Source organism: Cnephaeus nilssonii (assembly GCF_951640355.1).
Source record: "Cnephaeus nilssonii genome assembly, chromosome: 7".
Lineage (NCBI taxonomy): Eukaryota > Metazoa > Chordata > Mammalia > Chiroptera > Vespertilionidae > Cnephaeus > Cnephaeus nilssonii.
In genome coordinates, this window is record NC_137078.1 from 37,732,243 (window position 1) to 37,757,674 (window position 25,432).

At 40.4% G+C, this 25,432-nt stretch overlaps 1 protein-coding gene across 4 annotated transcripts in view; it reads left to right on the forward strand.

The window, feature by feature from the left end:
• Positions 1 to 25,432, forward strand: part of KYAT3 (kynurenine aminotransferase 3) — a 65,372-nt gene that overhangs the window by 18,982 nt on the left and 20,958 nt on the right. For all 4 annotated transcript variants that reach the window (XM_079777104.1, XM_079777105.1, XM_079777106.1 and 1 more), the window contains 6 exons: positions 10,142 to 10,200; positions 10,911 to 11,055; positions 13,826 to 13,975; positions 17,195 to 17,281; positions 18,055 to 18,180; positions 18,281 to 18,401. In XM_079777104.1, coding sequence (XP_079633230.1) covers positions 10,142 to 10,200; positions 10,911 to 11,055; positions 13,826 to 13,975; positions 17,195 to 17,281; positions 18,055 to 18,180; positions 18,281 to 18,401 — 688 coding nt within the window. The remainder of the gene's footprint in view (positions 1 to 10,141; positions 10,201 to 10,910; positions 11,056 to 13,825; positions 13,976 to 17,194; positions 17,282 to 18,054; positions 18,181 to 18,280; positions 18,402 to 25,432) is intronic.

The window sequence follows — 25,432 nt, forward strand, 5'->3', positions numbered from 1 at the left end:
ACTAAGCTGCACACCAAGGCTGGCTTTTACCAGCGCTGAGCCCAGGGGAAGGTCAGCAAAAGTCCCAAGGAACCCAAGATCCACCTCTGTTTGCCAGCTGCCGGTTAGACTCAGTCACTGAAAAATCCTCTGGTGGTACTCTAGTTGCATGAAGTAGGTTCTCTGTGAGTCACCAGGTAGGGGAGAGTGGTGTTCACCAGATCTGTACAGGTTCAAACTTGGTGCCAGTGCTTTGTATGATACCACTCAGCAACTATCCTAGGGTATATCAAGTCTAACTGCCACCCACTGGGTGCTCACACACCTTTGTGGTGGGGTGGGATCTCTGGGAGTCATCAGGGTGTCATCAGGGAGTCAGCAGAGTTTTTCAGGCCCAAACAGACCAAGATTTGGCCATGTGAAGGGAGGGTTCTGTACCACTCAGGCATGCGAGGAAAAATTTCCCCCATCCTAGAGCCCATAACTGCCTGTTCTGGAGCCTGATCTTAGCAGGGTGGGGCCACAGGGAAGCAGGAGAGGGAGAGATGCTGGTCAGTGGTTATGCCATTTTACATTCTTAACATGGGATGTATAAGAGTTGTAAACGTTATATATATATATATATATATATATATATATATATATATATATATATATATACACACACACACTGAATAAATCTTTTCTAAGATGTACATGTTGTAAATATTTTCTCCTGGACTGTGGCAGACTATCCTATATAATAAAAGGCTAATATGCAAATTATCCCCTTGGGAGTTCAACTGGAAGTTCAGTCGCTCGCTATGATGTGTACTGACCACCAGGGGCTGGTGCAGAGCTTGGCAGGCGACCAGTGCGGCAGTAGGGAGCTGAGGGAGCAAGGGAAGGAGGAGGTGGGGAGGCCGGGAGGCAGGGAGCCTGATCAGCCCTGATTGCCGGCGAGGCCTAGGGCCCCTACCCATGCATGAATTTCTTGCACCGGGCTCTAGTTTAAGAGATATTAGAGCCATTGAGTGATATTTTAGAGGAGGAAGAAAATACAGTTTTTTCCTCTACCCTGCTATGTTTTCTGGCTGAGGCCCTGCAAATTAGACTGACAAAAGTCAGGTTATAAGCATAAAACAGTTTTACTACTATTATTTACTACTAACATGTGCCTGGGTGCATACACAGAGAACTCAGTGATGAGTCACGCTAAGGGGTGGTTAGTGGCATCTTAACAAAGAACAATACATTTGTAGAGAAAGGACAAAACAAAGGAAATGGGCTTCAGAATGGTAAATAAAGTTTGTTTTAATAAGGTTTGTGTTGTAAATTCCTCCAGTGCTTGGCTAAATAAGAGTCTTGAATATTTAAGAGTGTGTGTGTGTGTGTGTGTGTGTGTGTGTGTGTGTGTGTATACCATCAAACTTTATATATACTTAAATATGTATACCATCAAACTTTATATATATACTAGAGGCCTGGTGCACAAAATTCGTGCACTCGGGGATGGGGTGGGTCCCTCAGCCCCACACAGGCCAGGCCGGGAGCCCTTGGGGGATGTCCAACTGATGGTGATGGCCTGCTCCCTAAGCCATCAGTCAGACATCCTTAGCGCTGCAGCAGAGTTGGGAGAGGCTCCCATCACTGCTGCAGCACTTGCCAGCTGTGAGCCCAGCTTCTGGTTGAGCGGTGCTCCCTCTGTGGGAGCACACTGACCACCAGGGGGCAGCTCCTGCATTGAGCATCTGCCCCCTGGTGGTAAGGGTGTGTCATAGCAACTGGTTGTTCCACAGTTTGGTCGATTTGCATATTAGCCTTTTATTTTATAGGATGATACCTGATCAACCTGAAATATTACCTACCAGTTAAAAGTGAAAATTTTATGACTAATATATATACTATCTAATAAAAGGGTAATATGCAAATTAACCACCACTCCATCACAAAGATGGCGGCGCCCAGTCCTTTCAGCCCCACCAGAGTCCTCCAGTCCTGGGGGGGGCAGCTGCTGAGAGCGGGCATCATGAGTGGCCTGGCAGAATGCTTGCTTTGACGCCACGGCGATGAGGCAAACGTTCCACCCCAGCTGCAGAGGGTCTCTGGGCAGCGGGCACGGAGCGGCTGGGTGGGGAGAGGGGATGCTTGCATTGTTGCCCAGCAACAAGACTAGGGTTCTGCACCCAGCCGCGGAGGGAGGGCCTCCCAGCCAGGCCAGGCGCGGAACACTTGCGTCATCGCTCCAGCAATGAGGCAAGCATTCAGCGCCCGGCCGTGGAGGGCCTCTGGCTGGGGAGGGAAGTTGGGGGCCATGAGGCCAGCAGGGGAGGGCTGTTGGGGGCCATGAGGCCAGCAGGGGAGGGCTGTTGGGGGCCATGAGGCCAGCAGGGGAGGGCTATTGGGGGCCATGAGGCCAACAGGGGAGGGCACTTGGGGGCCATGAGGCTGGCAGGGGAGGACACTTGGGGGTGATCAGGCCAGCAAGGGGGGGGGGGGTAGTTGGGGGAAAGCAGGCCAGCATGCAGAGTGGTTAGGGGCAATAGGGCAGGCAGGCAGGTGAGCGGTTAGGAGCCAGCAGTCCCAGATTGTGAGAGGGATGTCCGCCTGCCCGTTTAGGCTTGATCCCACAGGGACATCCCCTGGCAGTCGGACATCCCCTGAGGGGTCCCAGATTGGAGAGGGTGCAGGCCAGGCTGAGGGACACTAGTATATATATAATACATCATATCCTACCTAATAAAAGAGTAATATGCAAATTGACCCTAACTCCGCTGCACCCACAAGCCACGCCCACCAGCCAATCAGGAGCAGATATGCAAATAAACCCAACCAAGATGGCTACAGCCACAGAGAGCAAGGTTTCCCAGGCAACGGAGGAAGCCAAGCTTTCCGCCTGCCCTTGCAGGCCTAAGCCTCCACTCAAGGTACAAAGTTTCAATTATAGAAAGTAAACAAATCCAAACAGAAATGGTGGCAGCCATGGAGCTGGAGAGAGCAGGCCAGGGTTGCCCCCGACAATGGAGGAAGCCAAGCTTTCCACCTGCCCTGGCCGGCCTAGGTCTCCACTCCAGGCTACAAAGTTTCAATTATAGAAGGTGAATTAACGCCAACAGAAATGGCTGCCGGCCACGGAGCGAGCAGGAGGCTTGGCTCCGCTCCAGGCTACAAAGTTTCAATTGTAGAAGGTAAATAAATTCCAGATACCAGGGCCTCCGCTTGGGTTGCCAGGGGGCATGGCTGGCCTGCAAACCACCACAGGCCCCTTGCTCAGGCCCCTTGCCCCATGCCCCAAGGGAACCCCCACCCTGATCCGGGACACCCTTCAGGGCAAACCAGCTGGCCCCCACCCCTGCACCAGGCCTCTATCCTATCTAATAAAAGAGTAATATGCAGATTGACCATCACTCCAACACACAATATGGCTGCCCGCATGTGGACACAAGATGGCCACCACAAGATGGCCAGCAGGGGAGGGCAGTTGGGAGGCACCCGGCCTGCAAGGGAGGGCAGTTGAGAGGGACCAGTCCTGCAAGGGAGGGCAGTTGGAGGCGATCAACCCTGCAGGGGAGGGCAGTTAGGGGTGACCAGGCCGGCAGAGGAGGGAAGTTGGGGGCAAACAGGCTGGCAGGGGAGCAGTTAGACATCAATCAGGCTGGCAGCGGAGTGGTTAGGGTGGCAGGCAGAAGCAGTTAGGGGCAATCAGGAAGGCAGGCAGGCAAGCAGTTGGGAGCCAGCAGTCCGGGATCAGGCCTAAATGGGCAGTCGGACATCTCTCGAGGGGTCCCAGATTGGAGAGGGTACAGGCTGAGCTGAGGGACACCCCCCACTCCGTGCATGAATTTCATGCACCAGGCCTCTAGTATTAATATAAAATTCCATAAAAGTAAGTCAAAAGTAATTGTCTTTGGTTAGTTTAGATTGAACTAAATGACTATAATATTGAACATATATGTCATCTTTCTTGTGCCAATTAATACTTATGTTATAATTAGACGCCCAGTGCACGAAATTCATGAACTCAGAGTGGGGCATTCCTCAGCCCAGCCTGTGCCCTCTTCCAGTCTGGGAGCTCTCAAGGGATGTCCAACTGCCACTGAGGCAGGAGAGGCTCCTGCCACCACCATTGTGCTCACCAGTTGTGAGCCCAGCTTCTGGCTGAGCGACGCTCCCCCTATGGGAATGCATTGACCACCAGGGGTCAGCTCCTGCATTGAGCATCTGCCCCCTAGTGGTCAGTGAACATCATAGCAACTAGTCAATTTGTATATTAGCCTTGTATTATATAGGATATTTATAATAATAAAAGTGTAATATGCTAATTAGACCAGACTTCCTTCTGGATGACCTTCCAGACGAAGCCAGGGCTGCAAGGGAAGCCCAGGTCCCAGGTGCCAGAGGGAAGCCGGTGCTAGCAGCTGGGGGAAGGAAGGCCTACTCTTGCACCAGCTTCCCTCTGGCACCCAGGACCCGGGCTTTGCTCCGACCGCTGGCAGACACCCGGGACCCGGGCCAGCTCCTCTGTGGCCGCCCACAGGCACCCAGAACCCAGGCTTCGCTCCAGCTCCGGCTTGGTCAAGAAGGACGGAAAAAAGTCCAGAATGACTTCCGGTAAGTCTAATTAGCATATTACCCTTTTATTAGTATAGATAGGGCATTCACCATCCATATCAAACTTTAAAACTAAAGGAAACAGAGCAGGCACCATATAATTAAGTGCACAGTGGATTCACACAACCTTCAATTGCAAAACACTAGGAAAAACAAATATCCCAACAATAGGGAAGTGAACGAGCAAAGTGTGATACATGATCAACCTGAAATATTCACTACCGGTTCAAAGTAAAAAATTTATGACTAAGAAAATTCATAAAACATTTATGATTCTCTTAAGAGAAAGGTGAAATATATTTTTAAAAAGTGATTGCAACTATAAACACCTAATTCTTAGAGCTAATAGATCATAGATGATTTGGCTACCTCAGCAGCCAGGCACCACATTAAAGGGGTGCCCATTATGCAGATGCTCACTTTCTGCTCTGGCCTAGCCTTGAAGTACTTGAATCCATCTGTTTCTCACTTCTGATTATTACCTTCAGCTCACCAACCATTAAATGTGTTATTTCTGTTTCTGGCTTTTACTTGCTCTCTTTCTCTTTCTTACACTTGACTCATGACCCACGCTTCATAGATATCAACAGCCTTGATTTCCAAGGCTTCAACCCATCCGTTGAGAAGACTTTGTACACCTGTTCAATCCCACCTAAATGCATCAACTCTTACAGGCAAAATATATACAATCGAAACCTACGTGTACTCGGGTCCTATAAGAATGGGTAATAGTTTTTTCTTTTTTCCAAACTTTCCTTGTTCCAGCACCATTGCAGTAAACAGTTCAAGACTTAGTAACAATAACCTTGTCTCATGTCTGCCAAGAGTGGCATCTAGTGGTGATTTCATAGAACTACATTTTTTAGCCTAAAAGAAAAAGGCTTATTATTTCACTAGTTTATATTTATAACACAGTAGAACAGTATATTTATACCAGCTATTAGTCTACCTGGGAGCAGAATTCACTTTATAGAATTAGCTAATCCATAAATTATACAGGCTCTATAGATGTGCCATTTTACAGCAGAGACTCATAATTAATTCGCCATAGGATTCCAGGTTTATTTTAATTTCCTAAAACTGGATTTACTCTGGAAAGTAATTCTTAGACTGAGTATTTGCACCAATTGCTAGGTTTTGATGCCTTTGGACATTGTGGGGTGTCTTGCGCATTTTCATCACTGTATTAGTTTCCTCAGGATGTCTTAGCAAAGTCTCAGGCTAAGTGGCTTAAACCACAGAAATGTATTACCTCACTGTTTTAAGGATAGAAGTCCAAGATCATGGTGTTGGCAGCGTTGGTTCTTTCTGAGGAATGTGAGGAAGAATCTGTTCCATGCCTCTCCTCTAGCTTCGGGTGGTTTGCTGGCAATCTTTGGCATCCCTTGACTTGTACACACATCACTTCACTCTTCACCTTCATCTTCATGTGGCATTCTCCCTAGATGTCAGTCTGTCTCCAAATTTACCCTTTTTGTAAGGACATCAGTCATACTGGATTAGAGTCTACCCTAATGACCTCATCTTATAACAACTGTAATGGCCCTAGCCGGTTTGGTTCAGTGGATAGAGTGTTGGCCTGCGAACAGAAAGGTTCCAGGTTCGATTCCGGTCAAGGGCACGTGCCTGGGTTGCGGGCTCGATTCCCATGGGGGGCTTGCAGGAGGCAGCCAATCAATGATTCTCTCTCATCATGGATGTTTCTATCTCTCTCTCCCTCTTCCTTCCTCTCTGAAATCAATAAAAATGTATTTTTTTAAAAAACTGCAATGAGCCAATTTCCATATAAGGTCATATTCTAAGGTACTGGTGTTAAGACTTTAATACCATATAAATTTTGCCAGAGACACAATTCAACCCATAACAACCACCGATATCATTATACCTCCAGAATTCATTTTTGCCATGTTGGTGTCAGGGTTAGTCATGAAACCGCTTTGGCCAATAAAATGTGAGTAAAAGCAATGTGTGTATGTCTAAAAAGAAACTTTAAGGAATTTTTTTCCTCTGCTGTGAAACTGCAGTATGGCAGATAGAGGCTATTTCATCAGCCCATGTCACAGGGTGACAGTGACCTGGAACAGAGCAGCAGCTGACCTTTAGTGTATGTGTAACATGAAAAAGAAATAAAATCGCCCTAGCCACTTTCGCTCAGTGTATAGAGCATCAGCCTGCAGACTGAAGGGTCCTGGGTTCTATTCTGGTCAAGGGCACATGCCTGGGTTGTGGGCTCAATCCCCAGTAGGAGGCGTGCAGGAGGCAGCCAATCAATGATTCTCTTTCATCATTAATGTTTCTATCTCTTTCCCTTTCCCTTCCTGAAATCAATAAAAATATATTTTAAAAAAACAAAACAAAAACAACATTGCTATGAAAAATGTCTGAAATTGAAAGAAAGAACGAAAGAAAGAAAGAAAGAAAGAAAGAAAGAAAGAAAGAAAGAAAGAAAGAAAAAAGAAAAGAAAAGAAAAAAGAAAAGAAAAGAAAAGAAAAGAAAAGAAAAGAAAAGAAAAGAAAAGAAAGCTTTATGTTTTTAAGCCACCACAGTCTTGGGGTCATTTGTTACTGAAGCATAAATTAACTTAAGCTGACTATCACGATAAGTACCTAACTTAAGCTAAGTGTGTGGGTTTTTTCATTCGTTCATTAGCTATTTGTTCTAAACTTTCTATGTGATAGGCATAGTACTATATGTTGGGCACTGTAACGGTTAATTTTATGTCAAATTAGCTAGGCCCTGGCACCCAGAGATTTGTTCAAACACCAGTTTAGCTGTCTCTGTGAAGGCATTTTTCTGATGAGATTAACATTTAAATCAGTAGACTTTAAAGCAAATTGCCTTTCATAATGGGGTGAGCCTGATCCAATTAGTTGAAGGCCTTAAAAGACAAAACCTGAGGTCCCTCCCTCCCCAGGAAGAGGGAATTCTACCTGCAGATCCCCTTCAGACTCAAGCTGCAGCATCAACTCTTTCTTGGGGCTCCAGCCTGCAGGGTTGTTCTGCAGATTTTGAACTTGCCAACCCCCACAAATTGCATGAGCCAATCCTTAATATAAATCACTATATATGTGCACATCCTATTAATCCTGTTTCTCTAGAGAAACCTGATTGATACAGACAACGGTCAGTGAATAAACTAGCAACAGTTCTCATAGAGCCTACAGTCTAAGGAAGGATACAGACGAATAAACGGGGAAAAATAGTGTTTTGTAGTAAATGCTGGAAAGTACTCTGTTTAATAGGAGCACATAGGAGGAGTGTCTAAACTTGACTTGGGGAATCATAAAGACTTTCTGGAGACAATAACGTCTAACTTGAGAACTGAAGGTGGTGATGGAATAGGAGTTAGCTAAGTGCAGGGCCAAGGTACTGGGGACCAGGGATTAGATTGAGTATAGAACATGTATTCTCAACAGGGATTTTGTTGCCCCAAAGGAAGAGAAAATTGGTGCTTGGCAGGTAAAATAAACCTTAGCTATTACAATGTTTTGTGACCATGCAAAGCTCAACTCTGTGTGACAAAATTGTAGTCCTCAATATTTAATGGGGGAACAAGGGAGATGATTAGAACAAATGCCTAAACTGTCTCCTTCAGGGGGCACTTATGAAAAAGACCTTACGAAACATTGGTATAGAAAGACCAATCTGGGTAGAGGAATGATCATCTGTGGATCTGTGGAAGTGAGAGAGAATACAATATTTGAAATATTGGAATTGTTGAGGCATAGAGTTGGGAAGGAGAGGAGTCAGGGAGAATAGTGAGAGGAGGCCATTCTAGCCACAAATTTTAAAGAAAAGTCAATGTGAAAGTGCATTTTCCCTCACTTATCTAAATAGTTCAAGTAAAATTGTATCAAAATTATCTACTGCAGACTGTGCTGACTTTTTAATATATGAATCTGTATTCTGTGTTTATAGTCACTGAATGAATTACTAAGTTTTAAACATTTGTTCGAGATGGCAAAGGACAATTGTTAAACTATCTTTTTCTCTCTATCATTATGGGACTTCTTAGTTTTATAATTATAGCCTCTAGAATAGCATCATGTGCGTGTGGGTACTTAATCATAATGCTCCTCTGGAAGGCACATTAACCTCTGGAGAATTTGCATGTGATTTACTTCACTGGAGTTTCAAAGATTAAAAATATGAGAGTGAAAAGGTATTTTTCTTGGCTCCATTATTGGGAATAGAATGAGAACAATGGTCTATTTAATAACCATTATCATTATCTTCCCCACAGATTGAAATAAAATTACTTTAATATTCTATTAGGATAATCTTTGCAAATATGCTGCCAATCATTTTTTTATTTCCAGCAGCTTGTTAACAATGAACTCAAAGCTAATTCAATGCTTTTGAGAGATAGTATAAACTTAATTCTAGAATCTAAAGAGCTAAAAAATGTTATGCTGTACTATAATTTTAACTTGGAATATTTTTCTTTTTTTTTAAGGGGCCTCTGGTGAGTTATTATCTGTTTGTTTGTTTTTTAACTTTGAATATTTTTCTATGACACCCCTATCTTTCTCAATGTAATAGACCTAATTTGATGTCTAATATAATTTTTTTCTTATTTTTGTATTGATTTGAGAGAAAAAGAAACATTGATGTGAGAGAGAAACTTTGATCAGTTGCCTCCCTCACACACCCGGACCGGGGATGGAACGTGAATCCGGGGTATGTACCCTGACCTGGAATTGAACCCATCACCTTTTGGTGCTCGGGACGACATTCCAACCAACTGAGCCACACAGCCAGCATTCTAATATAATTTTTTAAAGAAGCAGCATTCTTATAATATCTTTAAAAGGTCAGGTTACGAAAAAGACAGTTCACAGGAATAGTTCTGAGTATGTGTTCTGGAATCAGCCTGCCTGGGTTCAAATCCCGAGTTGCATCTGTTTCTGTTTAAATGTAATTAGTTTTATAAACTTGGGCAGATGTGTAAAGTTATGTGGTCTTATCCTCTCTGTACCTCACTTTCCTCACATGTAAATTATGGATACTAATAGAACCATTACATAGAGCTGTTGTGAATTTTACATGAGGTAATTATGTAAAAACAGAACAGTGCCTGGTACATACACAGTCAATTACATTAGTTGCTATTATTATTTTGTGAAACTACTGATTAAGTAGTTTTAAAGCCATTTGTTGAGTGCTTCCTGTGTGTCATAGGAGAAACTTAACTTGTGAAACTGTTCGTACATCTTACCTGAAATGAACCTCAGACTCAAGGTATTTTTTAAACTGACTTTATTATTATTATCATTATTCTCTTTAGTACATTTCAGGCCGTTAAGTTGTTTTATTTTTTAAGAAAGGATGCTACTTTGGTTCTTGTGGGAGATTATAGACATCTAAAGTGTGTAAGAAAAAGCACTTCTTAGGACAGCAAATGGGAGATGAATTCTTCTTCAGAATTTTTTTGTTGGAGTCTAGTATTTGTATTTATGGTATTGTCATTTCTAGGTTGACAATTGGGTAAAGAGTTACCCATGAATTTCTGGAATTTTTAAATTTTGATTAAAGAAATTTAAACACCTTTTTAATATTTATACCTTTCAGAAAATGTCTTCGAAATTTAAAAATGCAAAACGAATTGAAGGCCTTGATAGTAATGTGTGGTGAGTACCTTAGAATCAACAATAATACTTTGGTGAGTTGTTGTTTTTTCCTACCCATTTTTCTATCCCCACTTGGGAATTTTTAGCCTTGTCTCAATAAACAAATGAATAAATCAACTTATTTTAATTCATCCATTAAATGGAAATGGAAGGAAGTCAATGGTCCATACAAATGTGCCAAGCCCTGGGCCAGGTACTGAAAATAGGCAGAGAAAAAACAAATTTGGTTGCTACCCTCATGGAACTTACCTTCTAATCCATGAACTTTTCTTATTAGCTCAAGTCTTTAGCAGTTAATAAGAGAACCTAGCAGGGCTGATATGATTGAGAAAAATATCTATATGATTAAAGTATGTGTATCATGGAATTGAGATTTGTAAGAAACATGTTTATTTGTTCAGCTATCTTTTTATTAAATGAAGTCATTTTGTAGATGATAACATTTTTGTTGAGAATTCGTTTTTGAAAAATCTAAAACAGGTCTTATTTTCCAGTTTTATAATAAGATTATGAGGTATAAAAATTTAGCTCTGTAATTATAGTGCTTATTAATATTAGTATTTTTTATTTTATTATTATTTTTTATTATTCCCTATTATCCCCCACACTCATGCCCTCACCCCCCCTGGTGTCTGTGTCCATTGGTTAGGCTTATATGCATGCATACAAGTCCTTTGGTTGATCTCTAATATTCGTATTTTTTATCTTAGGATTGAATTTACCAAGTTGGCCGCAGACCCCTCTGTTGTGAATCTTGGCCAAGGCCTTCCAGATATATCCCCTCCTCTATATGTGAAGGAAGAATTATCAAAGATTGCAGCAATTGATAGCCTGAATCAGTATACCCGGGGCTTTGTAAGTACAGGAGGACCGAGTGGGGTGTGAGCTTGTAATTTATATTGTATTGTGTATGAGCAGACGTCTATGTAATTGGCTTTCTGGGAACAACTGTCCCAACCCGATAACCAAGGAACCCCTCCCTTTCCCTTGTCTGCTAGGATGAGCTGTCCCCTACTTCCAGCTCCTCCTTGGTCCTGCTTGGCCCTTCCTTCCTCTGCTGTTGTTGGAGAATGGTCCTGTGGCAACAAGGGAGGGAGAGAGTATTCCTGAGACATGTGTTTCTTTCCCATTACCACCTACGCAGCCTCAGCACTGGCCTCTTAATTGTCCTCTATTTCCAACTACGTACTTTCTTCTACTCTACCTCAGCCCAGCCCCCATCCTTCTGTGTTTAAATGCCCAGGATATCCAGAGATTTCCTAGATTCTAAAAAAAAAGAAAAAGGAAAAAAAAATCAGCTACCGCAACATACTAAGTAAATTGAACAAGGTTGTAAGACATAAGGCCAATATACAGAAATCAATTATATTTATATACATGAAAAATGAACAGTTGGAAATTTAAAATTTCTTATATACCATTTACAATAGCATCCAAAACCATGAAATGTTTAGAATTGAATTTTTAAAATGTAAAATCTGTACACTGAAAATTATACTACACACCTGAAAGATATTAAATAATACCTAAATAAATGATGTTCATGAATTAAAAGACTAAATATTGCTCTGGCTGGGTGGCTCAAGTGGTTGGAGCATTGTCCCATATACTAAAAGGTTATGTGTTCAATCTGAGAGGCAACCAATTGCTTTTTCTCTCACACATTGATCTCTCTCTCTCTCTCTCTCTCTCTCTCTCCCTCTCTCTCCCTCTTCCTCCTCCCCCTCCTCCCCCCTTCCTTTCTCACTAAAACCAATAAACATCCTTGGGTGACAATTTTTTAAAAAAAGACTAAATATTGTCAAAATGATAATTCAACCTAAATTGATTCATAGCAGCGTATATCAAGCTATGGCCTGTGGCTGAATCTGATGCACTGCTGACTTTTTAAATAAATGTTATTAGAACATAGCCATGCCCATTCATTTAGGTATCTTCCAGATTTAATAGACATATATGAGTGCATATGTGTGCGTGTTTTTATCTTGGTATAAGCACTGGGGATGGTGTTGCACTGTCATCAGGCTGAGGACATCAGTCACCTCTGGGGAAGGGAAGGAAGTGATAATGAGGAGAAATCATAATTTTCCTTTACATATCTTTGCCTAGTTTAATTATTATATAAAGCATGAATTATTTTTGTAATTAAAAATGTTTTAAAAAAAACACAAACCCTTATCATCCTAAGAAAAGAATGATAATTGCTTTCAAATCGTGCTTTGCTAGAATTTGTTAGACCTGGTATTAAAAGGAAATTTTGGATTTCTGAGAGTGGTGACAAACTTCTCTTGCTCTTTCCACAATTTGTGTCTATTTTGAATTTATGTCGTCTTTTTCTCTCGTTATTGTTTTTTATTTTACTATGTTCTATTAACTCCTCTATTATTAATTATACCCAGTTTCTCTAATATTATAATATCTCCTAATTTCAAAATATGAAAAATGTGCTATAGATTTGTTTTTATTGATTTTAACACAGTGAGGGTCTGGGGCATACTAGTCAATATTCTGAAAGGAATAAAAAGGTGGCAAATAAATGCAACTTTGACCAAAAAAAAAAAATGACTCATTTTCTTCATATGAACTGGGGTGGACAACTTACAGGAACCTCAGGCCTTTTTACCTCACAAGCCTGGGGTGTATCCAGCCAGCCTCCCTCTTCTCCTTCATCCTGACCCAGTTTATCCCTCTAAAGCCCAGGTGCTTTCCAAGCAAAGCGTGTTACCTGCACTTAGACACTCTCACAGGTGACAGAAAACCAGGTGGTTCCCCTAAAGCAAAAAGAGGCAGTAATGCTGGATAGAAAAAAATAAATATTGACTTTGATACCTAAGAAGACAAAAGGGGGAATAGGAGGGGGAAGAAAGAGAAGGAGAGAAGGAAACAGAACATGGAAGAGAAGATTGAGGAGGAGCTAAGAAGTCGGGCCTCCCCATGTCTCAGACTTGGTACATTTACAGTCCTCTCAGTCCTCATGTTCAAGTTGTTCTCCTAGGCAACTACTGCCCTCTTGGCTCTCAATGTGAATAAGGTTCCACTTCTTCCTCACATGTGTTGCCAACTCTAACGTGCATTTTTTTGGTGAATTTCTCTCCTCTCGTCTTAGTCCATTGGTTTCGAATAACCTGTTCTGGTGCAACTTGGAAGAACAGAATCACGGGATGAGATATAGTTAATGCTGGTTCCTGGCTGATTTTAACTAGGAAAAATATCCAACTCTATTCAATATGATTTAATCACTGTCAAAAATAGTCATTAAATGTGATCTAATTACTATCAAAATGTATTGTCAAAAAATACTTGATGTTGAAATCAATTTTTAATCAAAGCAAATAATTTTAAATTCTGTGTTCTAAAAGCAATAATTTAATAGGAAGTTTTTAATCATTAAGTTTTTAATAAGTTTTAGCAAGTCTTCCTGGCCATTCATGTAAGAACCCTCTGATCATAGGGAAAAAAATTTTTTTAATTAACTGCCAATTTAAAAGTATTCTTTGAGAAAAAAAAAGTATTCTTTGGGTAATTATAAAACCCAGATTTTTTTTAAATTTCAATTTTAGAGCCAAATTACTTCAAAGAAGTAGTTCTCATAATCAAGGTTTTTTTCTTCTTTTTTCTTCAACAGGGTCATCCACCACTTGTGAAAGCTCTGTCCTGCTTATATGAAAAGCTGTATCAAAAGCAGATCGATCCAAATAAAGAAATCCTTGTGACAGTAGGAGCATATGGCTCTCTCTTTAATGCCATTCAAGGATTAATTGATGAGGGGGATGAAGTAAGTATTAACATTACCATATTACCCAATTCATCATTATTATTTGTCCTGCCTTTGAATCTTTTTTTATGATATTTTTTATTTTTTATTATTTTTGAAGTATAATGCATATGCAGTAAAGTTCACAAATCTTAAATGTACAGCTCAACAAATTTTTACATATGTTTATGCGTGTATCTCCATGTAACCACAAACCAGAAGAAGATATAATACATTTCCAGCACCCTTTTGCCCCTTCCTAGTCTATATTCTCCCAGAGATACCCACTCTTCTGTCTTCTATCACCTGCTCTTTAACTGGATATAATACCGTCATATAGCATATACTCTTGAATCTGGCTTCTTTCATTTTGTCTGTGAGATTCATCCATTTTGTTGCATGTACTTTATTCTTATTTTTAATGCTTATTTAGATAAGGGCAGGTAGAAGAGGCCAGAAATGATGGGGAAAATTAATCTTAGTTTGCACTACTAAAATAATCTTTCATCTGAACTTAATCAGCAAGTATATGGTCATGTCCTTTTGCGCCCCATATTGTTGGCAGCATGGCATGAGTAATGTGTAACAGGAAGGTTGAATCTCTCTGCTGTTTAGTCCTGTGGTACAAGACCCACTTTGTCACCGAGCTCAGTCAGATCTACTCCTATGTCCCCATTATCATTCTAATACCCCTGCTTCAGGATTTCCTAGCCTCTTTCATTTATTCAAAAATTGCTGGGGAATCTCCTCTGTGCTAAGCACCATGGGAGAGAAGATCTTTAAAAGGCAGTTTATGCATGGAAGGAACTCTGTCTAGTAAAGGAGATAGACATGTAAACAAAAGAAGAGGAGTGCAGTGTGATCGGCAGTAGTGAGAATATCTAGGTTATGGTGGAGACAAAGAAATGCTCACCATGACCTATATTGCTAATTCCTTTGTTTGAACCCTCCTAGCAATTTATCTGTACCTTTTTCATTAAAAAAATACCACTATCACTTTGAGTTACAGTGTATATGGTTTTATACCTCAAATTCCAAGACAGTAAGCTAAAGGGAACATGTAAAGGAAGTACCGTCAAACTTGGATATAAAAAATATCCTTTAATCCTATAAAATAGTTGAATTTTTTTCCTTATGCTTTGATGTAGTTAATCCTTTGCTGCTGCCTCCTTCTCTGCTACTCAGCCCTTGGCCTTCTCTTCTCTAGTCTTTCTTCCCTGATCACTTTATCTAATATTTTGAAACCAGACATGTCACTTTGTATCATGTTGACCTATTTTATTGTCTGTATAACACTGATTACTATCTAAAATTATTTCATTTACTTTCTTGTTTATTATAAGACTCTCAGACGACTGAGTTCCAGAACTGGTTTACTGCTATACTACCAGCTCCTAAAATAGTGAGCGCCCAGCCCAGCTGGTGTGGCTCAGTGGATTGAGCATCATCCCATGCACCAAGAGGTCACTGGTTCGATCCCTGGTCAGGGCACATGCCCAGGTTGCAGACTCAATCCCCAGGAGGGGCATGCAGAAGGCAGCCGATCAGTGTCTCTCTCTCTCTCTCTCTCTCTCTCTCTCTCTCTCTCTTTCTCTCCCCTTTCCCTTCCTCTCTCTCTAAAAAAAAAAAAAGAAAAAGAAAAAAATTAATAAAAACATTTTAAAAAATAGTGAGTGCTCAATACATATTCTTTAAAGAGGGAGGGGAATTAGTCCCATTGTCAACAAGAAGCAATCACAGTCAATAGCGTCAAGTACATTCGTTCAGTTCTACCTTCATGCCTCCAAATGTTTCCTTTTCTAAGCTCTCACTATGTTTCTCACCAGGGTTACAAAGATAGGTCGTCTTAGTCCCTGAGAATTTCACAGACTAATTAAAAACTTGTTCCTGGTCCATTTCTTTGTCCTCCTAACACTTAACATAGCACATTGTATAGTAGGTACGCAATGTGCATTGAATGACTGGGACAAACGAAGGACCTTTAGACTGTAAGGGCCTCTTTTATTCCAAAGAGAAAGGCCTTGGACAGGTATTTCATGTCATTGGAAATACAAACAGTAAAAAGTGTGAATTTAGAATAGTAATTAGGAACCATTTACTCAACAAAACGTTAAACGAGACAGCTTACTATTAACTTGTGGAATTATAAATTGCTCTTGCCCGATTTTTCAAAAGCAGTTACTATATATGGAAAGTACCATAAAGATGCTTATACCCTTTACTCTAGCAGTCATCTAAATTTATTCAACAGACTCTTTAAAAATAGAGAAACTGCACATACTCACAAATGGACATAACATTGTTATTTATACAAGCAAACAATAAGAAAATTACTCCAGAACTCAATAGGCTCTCAAATAGCCATTAAAACAATAAATACTAAAACTATAATTATATGAAATTTTTGTGAAATATTGCTAGGTTTAAAAAAGATAGAAAGAACATTTGAATGTATATAATGGTTACAAATTATGTGTTCAAACTCTCCTTATAGAAAAGCAAAGGGTCCGGATGCTAGATTCAGGCTGGCAGATTGTGGGAGGGATGCTGACTGGGCTGGCTGGATTGGCCCACTGACCTGAAATCCAGCCCCTGAGTGATGGAGAGAGAGCATACAGGGGCAGAGGGACCCGGAGTATACATACCAGGGACTGGGACAAAAAGACGAAATCCAGATATGTCACCTGGCAGGGGAAATGTGGTATCAGACAGTAACAATAGCATCCTAACTGGTCTCCCTGTATCCACTCTTTGTTTCTGGATGCTTTTGAGGAAAGGGAAAATCTTTACTTTCAAGATAATACTTATAAATTAGTACTGCACCACCGAGAGCATTGCAGTGTTCTCTTTCTTTATAGTCTGGCTTCTGCCACCATCTGACATTTTATTTCCTAACTTGAAATTTAAATAAACTCTTAATGTTTTTGGCTGGAACATCCCTTTGAGAATGTGATGAGAGCTGTGGCCCTTTTCCCCTCAAAACTCTACTTACGCTCCTATAAAACTGCATGCAATTCCCAGGTCCCCGCTGAGAACCTTTCTATTGATCTCCCTAAGAGCTCAACGACTCCAGTGAAGGCTTCCGATGAGTTTATCCCCATGGTCTCTTCCATTCGGACGGACGTTAGCTTCATGCTGCATCTCAGCTTATAGTATGGTGCCTCCCACACAGCGGTTACACGATATTTGTTAAATGAGTCAATGATTGATATGATGTGTTCTTATTTGGGTGTATTTCAGGTCATAATAATCGTGCCTTTCTATGACTGCTATGAGCCCATGGTGAAAATGGCTGGAGCAACCCCTGTTTATATTTCTTTAAGATCTGTAAGTTCACCAATACCATTCACATGCTTTAAGAAGTTTGAAAAGACCAATTACTTTGTCACCGATAAAGTTCCCACTTTGATTACATTTGGGGATTTACTATATTATCTCTACTCTGACTGACGTTAACAACTGGCGTTCAGGGGGAACTTTTATTAATTTATCATGTGTTTGCCATGTGTTTCTGTTGTGTTAGCATCCACATTGTATGTAATATTATCTTTTGTGGTCATTCGTCTCCCCCACTGATGGCGCACAACCAGATTAGAGACCGTTTCTGACTCATTTTTCTAGCACTGCTCCCCAGTGACTAGCAGTGCAGGGCAATGCTGGGTGCTCAATCAATGCTTGTTGAATTCTTTATCTTTAGGAATATCATATAGTACCATTGTCTTTTTTTAAATCTTTTTAAAATAACTAATATACTAAGGTGAATCACAGACTCTTCTGCTAGTCTTAGTAGTATGAGAAATGTTAACCATAGTTGTCTCTGGCTCCTTTGAAGGAATATGGGCATTGTAACAGCTGTTAATGTTGACAGAGTCCATTTTTTCTGTTTAACAGGTGTGAGCGTGAAACTCAAGCTCTCATGGGCTCTTAAAGCAGAACGAAAGCTTAGTTATTTCTGTTTATTTATTTTCTTGGTTAGTCATTTATTCAGTTACATTTGCCACTCCTTTCTCTGACATTTTTTTCTTTATTAGGTTATTTATTTGTAAGACAGCAAACATGAATTAATTGAATTAAATCACATCTTCATTCTTCATGCTTAGAAACCTGTTGATGGGAAAAAATGGTCTAGTTCTGACTGGACATTGGATCCCAAAGAACTGGCAAGTAAATTTAACTCCAAAACCAAAGCTATTATACTAAATACTCCACATAACCCCATTGGCAAAGTAAGTGAGTCTTTGATCCCTTTATACAGTCTTCTGATCCATCGTTTTCTCACACGGTGAAGAATAATTGCTCTGCTCTTGTTTCCTTTAATATGCATAGGTGTACACCAAAGAAGAACTCCAGCTAATTGCTGACCTTTGCATCAAATATGACACACTCTGCATCAGTGATGAGGTTTATGAATGGCTTGTATATACTGGAAATAAGCATTTAAAAATAGGTACTGATCTTTATGTAGAGTTACAAACCTAAATGTGTGTGGGCGTGTGTGCAACAACCGAATGGGACGGATCCCAGAACAGCTTTAACACCATCTTTGTAGTGGGTGTCGTAGGAGTACTTACACATGAGATTTGAATAAATGGTGCTTGAATGAGTTAATGAGCAGATTGAAGGACAGACAGTGCAATACTGAAGGGGAGAGATTTTGGATCACACTAGAACACTACGAAACCAGAGAAGCAGTACTGCCTATATCCATGCCTTTTTATCAAGAATCCAGCTCTAACTCGGTACATAAAACACAGGAGTTTACTTGTTCCTGAACTGGACGGTCTCTGCCGACCAAGTCGCCAGGTCAACGAGAAGAAATTACAGTGAGCTAATGCTGCTTGGCCCTTGCCTAGGACTTTGCCACTTTGACTGGGCCATCTCCCAAAGGCCATGCTGTCTTCTGGGGTAACCAAATTTATATGAACTCTTTGCACTTGCCCTTCCTATGCATGAAAACACTTTTCCCTCCGAGGTACACAGAGTTCAGTCTCTCACCTCCCTCAGGTCTCTATTCAGGTGTCAATTTTTAGGGCCACAGTAACACCTCTCCTTCAGCACTTGGTTTGTCCTTTTTCTGTTCTGTTTTGATTTTTCCTCCATAGCAAATACCAGGGTCTATGTATTTTACTTCTACAAGAAGGAAGGGATTTTTGTTTGTTTGGGTGTCTGAATCCTCTGTTCCCAGTATAGGGTCTTGCGCATGGTAGACGATCAGAAATTAATTGTTGAATAAATGAAGAGGAGGTATGAAAAGGTTAAAGGAAGGATAACTAAAATCACTATGGCAGAAACCAATAATAAAAAAGTGCACTTATATATAAATATATATTTCCAGCATCATAATCACCCCTATGGTGCATTACAAACTGCTGTAGAGATAGAGGGGAAAGCAAATGTTTGTGGGGCTCAACAAAGGAGTGGGCAAAAGATGGAAGTAGGAAGAAAATCCCTATCAGATAAACTTACGGTACTGTGGCAAAAAGGCATGAAAGATCAAGATAAATTTAAGAAAGATCAGTGGTTTATAAGGGTTTGTTACAGTGACTGGCAGGTATGACAGTGGGAAAGTAGGGTGATTCTGAGGGACTTTATATATGAAAATAGAGTAAACTGTTGAGGAGTGTAAAAATAAAACGGTCTTTCAAAATGAGAGACAACAAGCATTTCCTGAGATCAATAAGAATAGCTGTTCTGGAATCATTAATTCAGGCGAAAGCCCCAATAATGTTCTATTAGGAGACAAAGGCAATGGGCATTGATGAGAAAGGGAAGGGGAGTATTTACATCAGTAGAAGAAAGGCATTTCTATTGGTACACATAGCATGTTAATTTTAAACAGCGGTTTTCATTTTCAGTAGTCATTAGTCCAGTAGTCTTAATAACTAATTCTTCATTATCTTTGAAAACAGTTCTTTGGGACACAAGTTTGCTTGAGCCCAGTCCAAAGGTTATTTTGTCTGTTTTTACCATTCCAAAATATTTTTTTTATATATTATATTGATTTTTTACAGAGAGGAAGAGAGAGGGATAGAGAGTTAGAAACATCGATGAGAGAGAAACATCGATCAGCTGCCTCTTGCACACCCCCTACTGGGAATGTGCCCGCAACCAAGGTGCATGCCCTTGACCGGAATCAAACCTGGGACCCTTGAGTCCACAGGCCGACGCTCTATCCACTGAGCCAAACCGGTTTCGGCCCATTCCAAAATTTTTGAGGCATAAGACATGCAAGGCAGTTCCTCTGACAGGGCAACTATGGCTCCATTTTAAAATGGCTCCATTTATATGTATTATTGTTTATAGGTCAGTGGTTCTGAAACTTACGTTAGTGGTAGAGCACCTTGAAGCCACAATGTTTGCATCATGAAATAGTGGTATATTGCATTCCACCCTGAAACTAGAAGCAATTTTCCTGGCAGAAATTAAATAATTAGAATTCAGTATAAAAATCATTGAATAAAAATTCTGTGCATATTTTTCATAACAAAGAGCTATTGAAATAAACACGTTTGAGGTTTTCTGATATTGGCATTAATATTCATTTAGTAAATGCTCATTTGTTTCACAATTGGTAGCACTCACTATCAGATAAGTGCTAGCATTTATCTTAAGTGCTTAATACAATTTTGTTGAGGAAAACCTAGTTGATTTAAGTTCTACACATTAATTTGATCACCAGAGAGAGTACCAGTGAGCACACTTTGAGAATTACTGCAAAAGGTGTGGCAAGGGAGGGGAATTGATTACATGATTGGATTTGTTTTAAAAAGGTAAGAACCAGCAGCAGGTGAGGATCATAAGTCAGCCAGATGCCCTGGTAGTGGAGATGATAAACGCTTACTGTTTAGAAGGGGAAACTCCACAGCACAGAGTATATCGTTAAAATGTGGGAAGGGAACAAGCAAGAATGAGTCTGAGATCTCCAGCCTGGACCACTCAGCAGTGATGAGGCCCTTTACCGGAGATGGAGATGGAGATGGAGACGGGGGAGCAGATCTGTGGGGAAGAGTTGAGCCAAGGAAATTCCTGCTACTCATGCTTTAGTCTTGCTAAGTTTTAGTGTCTATAAGACACAAATGTCTGAAGGCAAGTGAAATTATAGGCCTGCTGATCAGGATCAAATTAGGAGGTAGTATGTTAAACAGAGAAAGCCAGAAGCAAACTGTGATTCTGTGTCAAAATTGCATCAGAGTTCACCTTCACCTGTCTTGTTGCTGACCTCTGTTTTGGGCCATTTGAACTATCCCAGCCAATATGGACAATTAACTTTTGGGTAGATATTTTTAGATTAATTTTTTATTAAATTGGTATTTAATTATTTTATTTTAAATGATTTTAAGTTTATTTGATTGAAAATAAGTATTTATTTTAAATAAAATAATTCTGTTTAGTTAATTAGATTATTTTGTTAAAGTTACTAAGTTTTGTTTAGATTAAGCAGAGAGGGAGAGGTATCTACATAATGAATAAATATCTATACTAATAAAAGGGTAATATGCTAATTAGACCGGGTCAACAGGCCATTTTCCAGACATCCAGCTTCCTTCTGGACAAAGCCATGGTGGTGGGGGCCAAGGCAGAGGCAGTTAGGGGTGATCAGGCCAGCAGGGGAGAGCAGTTGGGGGTGACCAGGCTAGCAGGGGAGGGCAGTTGGGGGCATTAGGCAGGCAGGCAGGTGAGTGGTTAGGAGCCAGTGGCCCTGGATTGGAAAGGGTGCAGGCCCACAGGGAGTGGGGCTAAACTGGCAGTCGGACATCCCCCAAGGGTTCCCAGATTGGAGAGGGTGCAGGCCGGGCTGAGGGACACCCCACCCCCCCATGCATGAATTTCGTGCACCAGGCCTCTAGTAATTTTATATTCATCCTAAACCATGTTCATGCCTATGTGAGAATGACTCAAAGCTTTAGAGTTTTAGTTAACTCCATTTAGCAATATTGTCTCAAAGATTACTTGAAATTATTTTTAAACCTGTGTTATATTTAAACCATATGTTATATTAGAAGCCCTTCATGGTAACAGTGTAACTAATAATATTATTTGCTAGAGATAACAAGACATATATTTTTAACTCAGATTTTTTAGTTGTTATAACAGCCCATAAAGTTAAACCATGGAAAAAATGAATTCACTATTTCATTATTTAGAGAGTAATTCAGTTGCATGAAAACTCATTCTATCAAATACAGTGGCCTTTGTTACAAGAAAGATACAAAATGGCTATTCCATCAATTTTCAGAGTGCAAAAGGAACTCTTTGATATAACACAATAAGGCTCTGTAGCCACACATCATGAAATTAGCATCATCTTCATGGCACAGAGGCCGTTATCCTGGTGTGGTGCTCTTCATCATGCCACTGATCTTTATCTGACTTCTATTGAAGCCCAAGTTGCCTGTGAGTAACTGTTATAGCTGCTGTGGCTGGTTTAAGGATCATGGGTCCTAAATGAGAAGTGCAAAGACCAGTTGCCTTTCAGCTATAACTGCAAGCTAAACTTACTGATACTGGATATAGTTTTTTAAATCATCAGATCTGCAAAAATTTATTTTTTATTTTTTGTCTCTGGTTACTATAGTCACACTCCGTGCTGTGGTCATCTGTTTACATTAACTTCTGTGGCTCCCCCAAATCTCTGAGATTGAGAGGACATGAACATCTAGATGTTTTTAAATTACTTAGGGTCCCTTTTATCGAAAGAGTGGATTTTATTTCAATTGGATCAGATTCTTGATTCAAATGATATCTCCAGGTTTCAGTAAAAAAAGACATTTCAGTCAACAAAAGAAACCTCTCTTATAGAAGAGATAGAATAATACACTGATATTTGTATACTAACCTATTAAGATTTGGGAAATTAGTGTAAAATTATTTGTAAACTATTTATCTGATCAGCTTACATCCACTTTTATATGGCTAAAATAGCCACCATCAAATTAGCTCTCCTTTGAAATACTAAATTAGATTTGATAATGTGTATGAAACCTATATTTGACAGGAGTACTCTTTAGTTTCTGTCATATGTAACTTACAGTGAAAACATATTAGGACTGTGTTTGTTTATCTGGATAATTTTTATTTTCAAAGATTTTATCTAAATATTATTACTAATAGGCCTTTCTGATTTTGGATATATATTATTACATAAGGAAAGTGGTACTCTGCATTATGCATAGTTTAGATTTGCTCTGGTCCAATAGGAAGTGGCACATGTGTCATGGTGTTCTTTGAAATACTTTGGAAGTCTAGAACTGTCTCAGAACTTGAAGGGCTATAATTATTTATGTACAATATAAGGATATCCCTTCTTTGAATGGACGCTTTGAATATTCATTTATCTTTTCGCTTTTGTTATACTCCACAAAGAATACAATTATACTTTTCTGACTTATACTGTTTTCCTACCTTTACAAATACTGGCAGGTGTTTCATGATAGACTGAAACTATGTATACATTCATTCTGGAAATTTCTTTAGCTACTTTACATTTTAGTAAGCTTGAGAAGATTACTTTAAGAAAACAGCTTAGCCCTAACTGGTTTGGCTCAGTGGATGGAGTGTCAGTCTGCGGACCTGAAGGGTCCCGGGTGCAATTCCAGCAAGGGCACATGCCCCCCTGTGGGCTCAATCCCCAGTACGGGGCATGCAGGAGGCAGCCAATCAGTGATCCTCTCTCATCATTGATGTTTCCATCTCTCTCTCACTCTCCCTTCCTCTCTGAAATCAATAAAAATATTTTTTTAAACAAGAAAGAAAACGGCTTACTCCCCTCCCCAGAAATGGGTATTTGTTTTCCTATTGTGTGTACCAACACTCTTAGAATAATATAAGAGCATCTATTGTGCCTCTAAAAAACAAGCAAAAAAAAATGTGGGATTGCATGTGAAGAACTTCACAACTAAATTATTGAATCCAAAAAGCAGTGTTGTAGGTAGCATTCTCAGAAGATTAACAGAGAAATAATGTACCACTGTCCAGCAAAATTCACAAACTCTTCATTTTGTACCTCCAGGACTTGGTTCTCTGCATTCCCTTTGCCAAAAATTTACCTTCCTTCCGGCTTCCCTGCCTGGCAAACATTTCCTAAAGTCTCAGCTCAAGCATTACTGGATAGAGAGAGCCACCCTAATGCCTTCTATCCTTGCACAATACTCCATGCCTATTGCTATTACAGTGTCACACTGTATTACAAGTGTTGTCTTACTCATCTCCTACCCCCACTAGACATTAACCCCCCTGAAGACAAGAACTGTATCTTTCTTGTCTTTGTTTCCTGTAGACCTAGCTTAATCCCTGGCGCCTGATCGCTGCTAATAAGTGTTTCACAAGTGGATGAATAAATGAATGAATGGTTTTATTAAAGATATCAGTCAACTTGAAACCTTTAATGTCATTTCTCAGTATCCGTGGCATCTGTATTTGTGAACTTACCTACTCACTAAAATATATTTGTAACCCCCAAGTCATTACACTGCTTCTTTCTCAGACCTGGGCGGAGGGGTCACCTGGTATGCATGTTCCCAGTTAAGGTCAACAAGGCAACACTTTGCCTTCTTGTTGCAGCTCCTACTATTAGCAAGCATCCTTTGAATGGTCATTTTGCTTTTTAAAGTGGCCCCAAAGCCTGGGGCTGAAGTGCTATCTAATGTTTCTACTGTGAGTGCAGGAAGACTCCGTTGTGAATTGTGGAGAAAGTACTTGTGTTAGATAAGCTCCATTCGGGCACAAGTTCTAGTGCTGTTGGCCATGGGGGGATTACAGGGTGGTATCTAAAAGGTATGGAGCTTTTTTTTAGGGTGAAAAAAAGTTCTAAAACTGATTGTGGTGATGGTTGCACAACTCTGTGGGTATACTCAAAACATTGAATTGGATACTTTAAATGAGTGAATTATATAGTGTGGGATTGATATCTCAATAAAGCTGTTAGCAAAACACATACGTACACACACGCATACACTCACAGGCATACAGATCGCTGGGCCCCACCTCCAGAGTTTCTGATTCAATAAGTCTGTGATGCAGACCAAGAACTTGCCTTTCTTACAAGTTCCCCGGTGTATTGATATTGCTGGTGTAGGGGCCACATTTTTAGAATTGTTGCCCTAAGGATTCTGTAGATATAGATTCAGAAAATGGGCAGTAGACACCTGGCCAGTGTGACTCAGTGGTTAAGCATCAACCTATGAACCAGGAGATCCTGGTCATGGCACATGCCTGGATTGTGGGCTCGATCCCCAGTAGGGGGCCTGCAGGAGGCAGCCGATCAATGATTCTCTCCCTCTCCCTTCCTCTCTGACATCAATAAAAACACATTTTTTAACAAGAAGAAAATGAGCAGAAGAGAGGTGACCTAAACAACAGCCAGGAGTACAACCAAAATGGGCTACGGAATGATTATATTCAACACACAGCTACTATTAACACTGGGTGCCGGGTGCCACAGCTTGTGTGACCAATATACCAAACCAGCCCAGAACACTG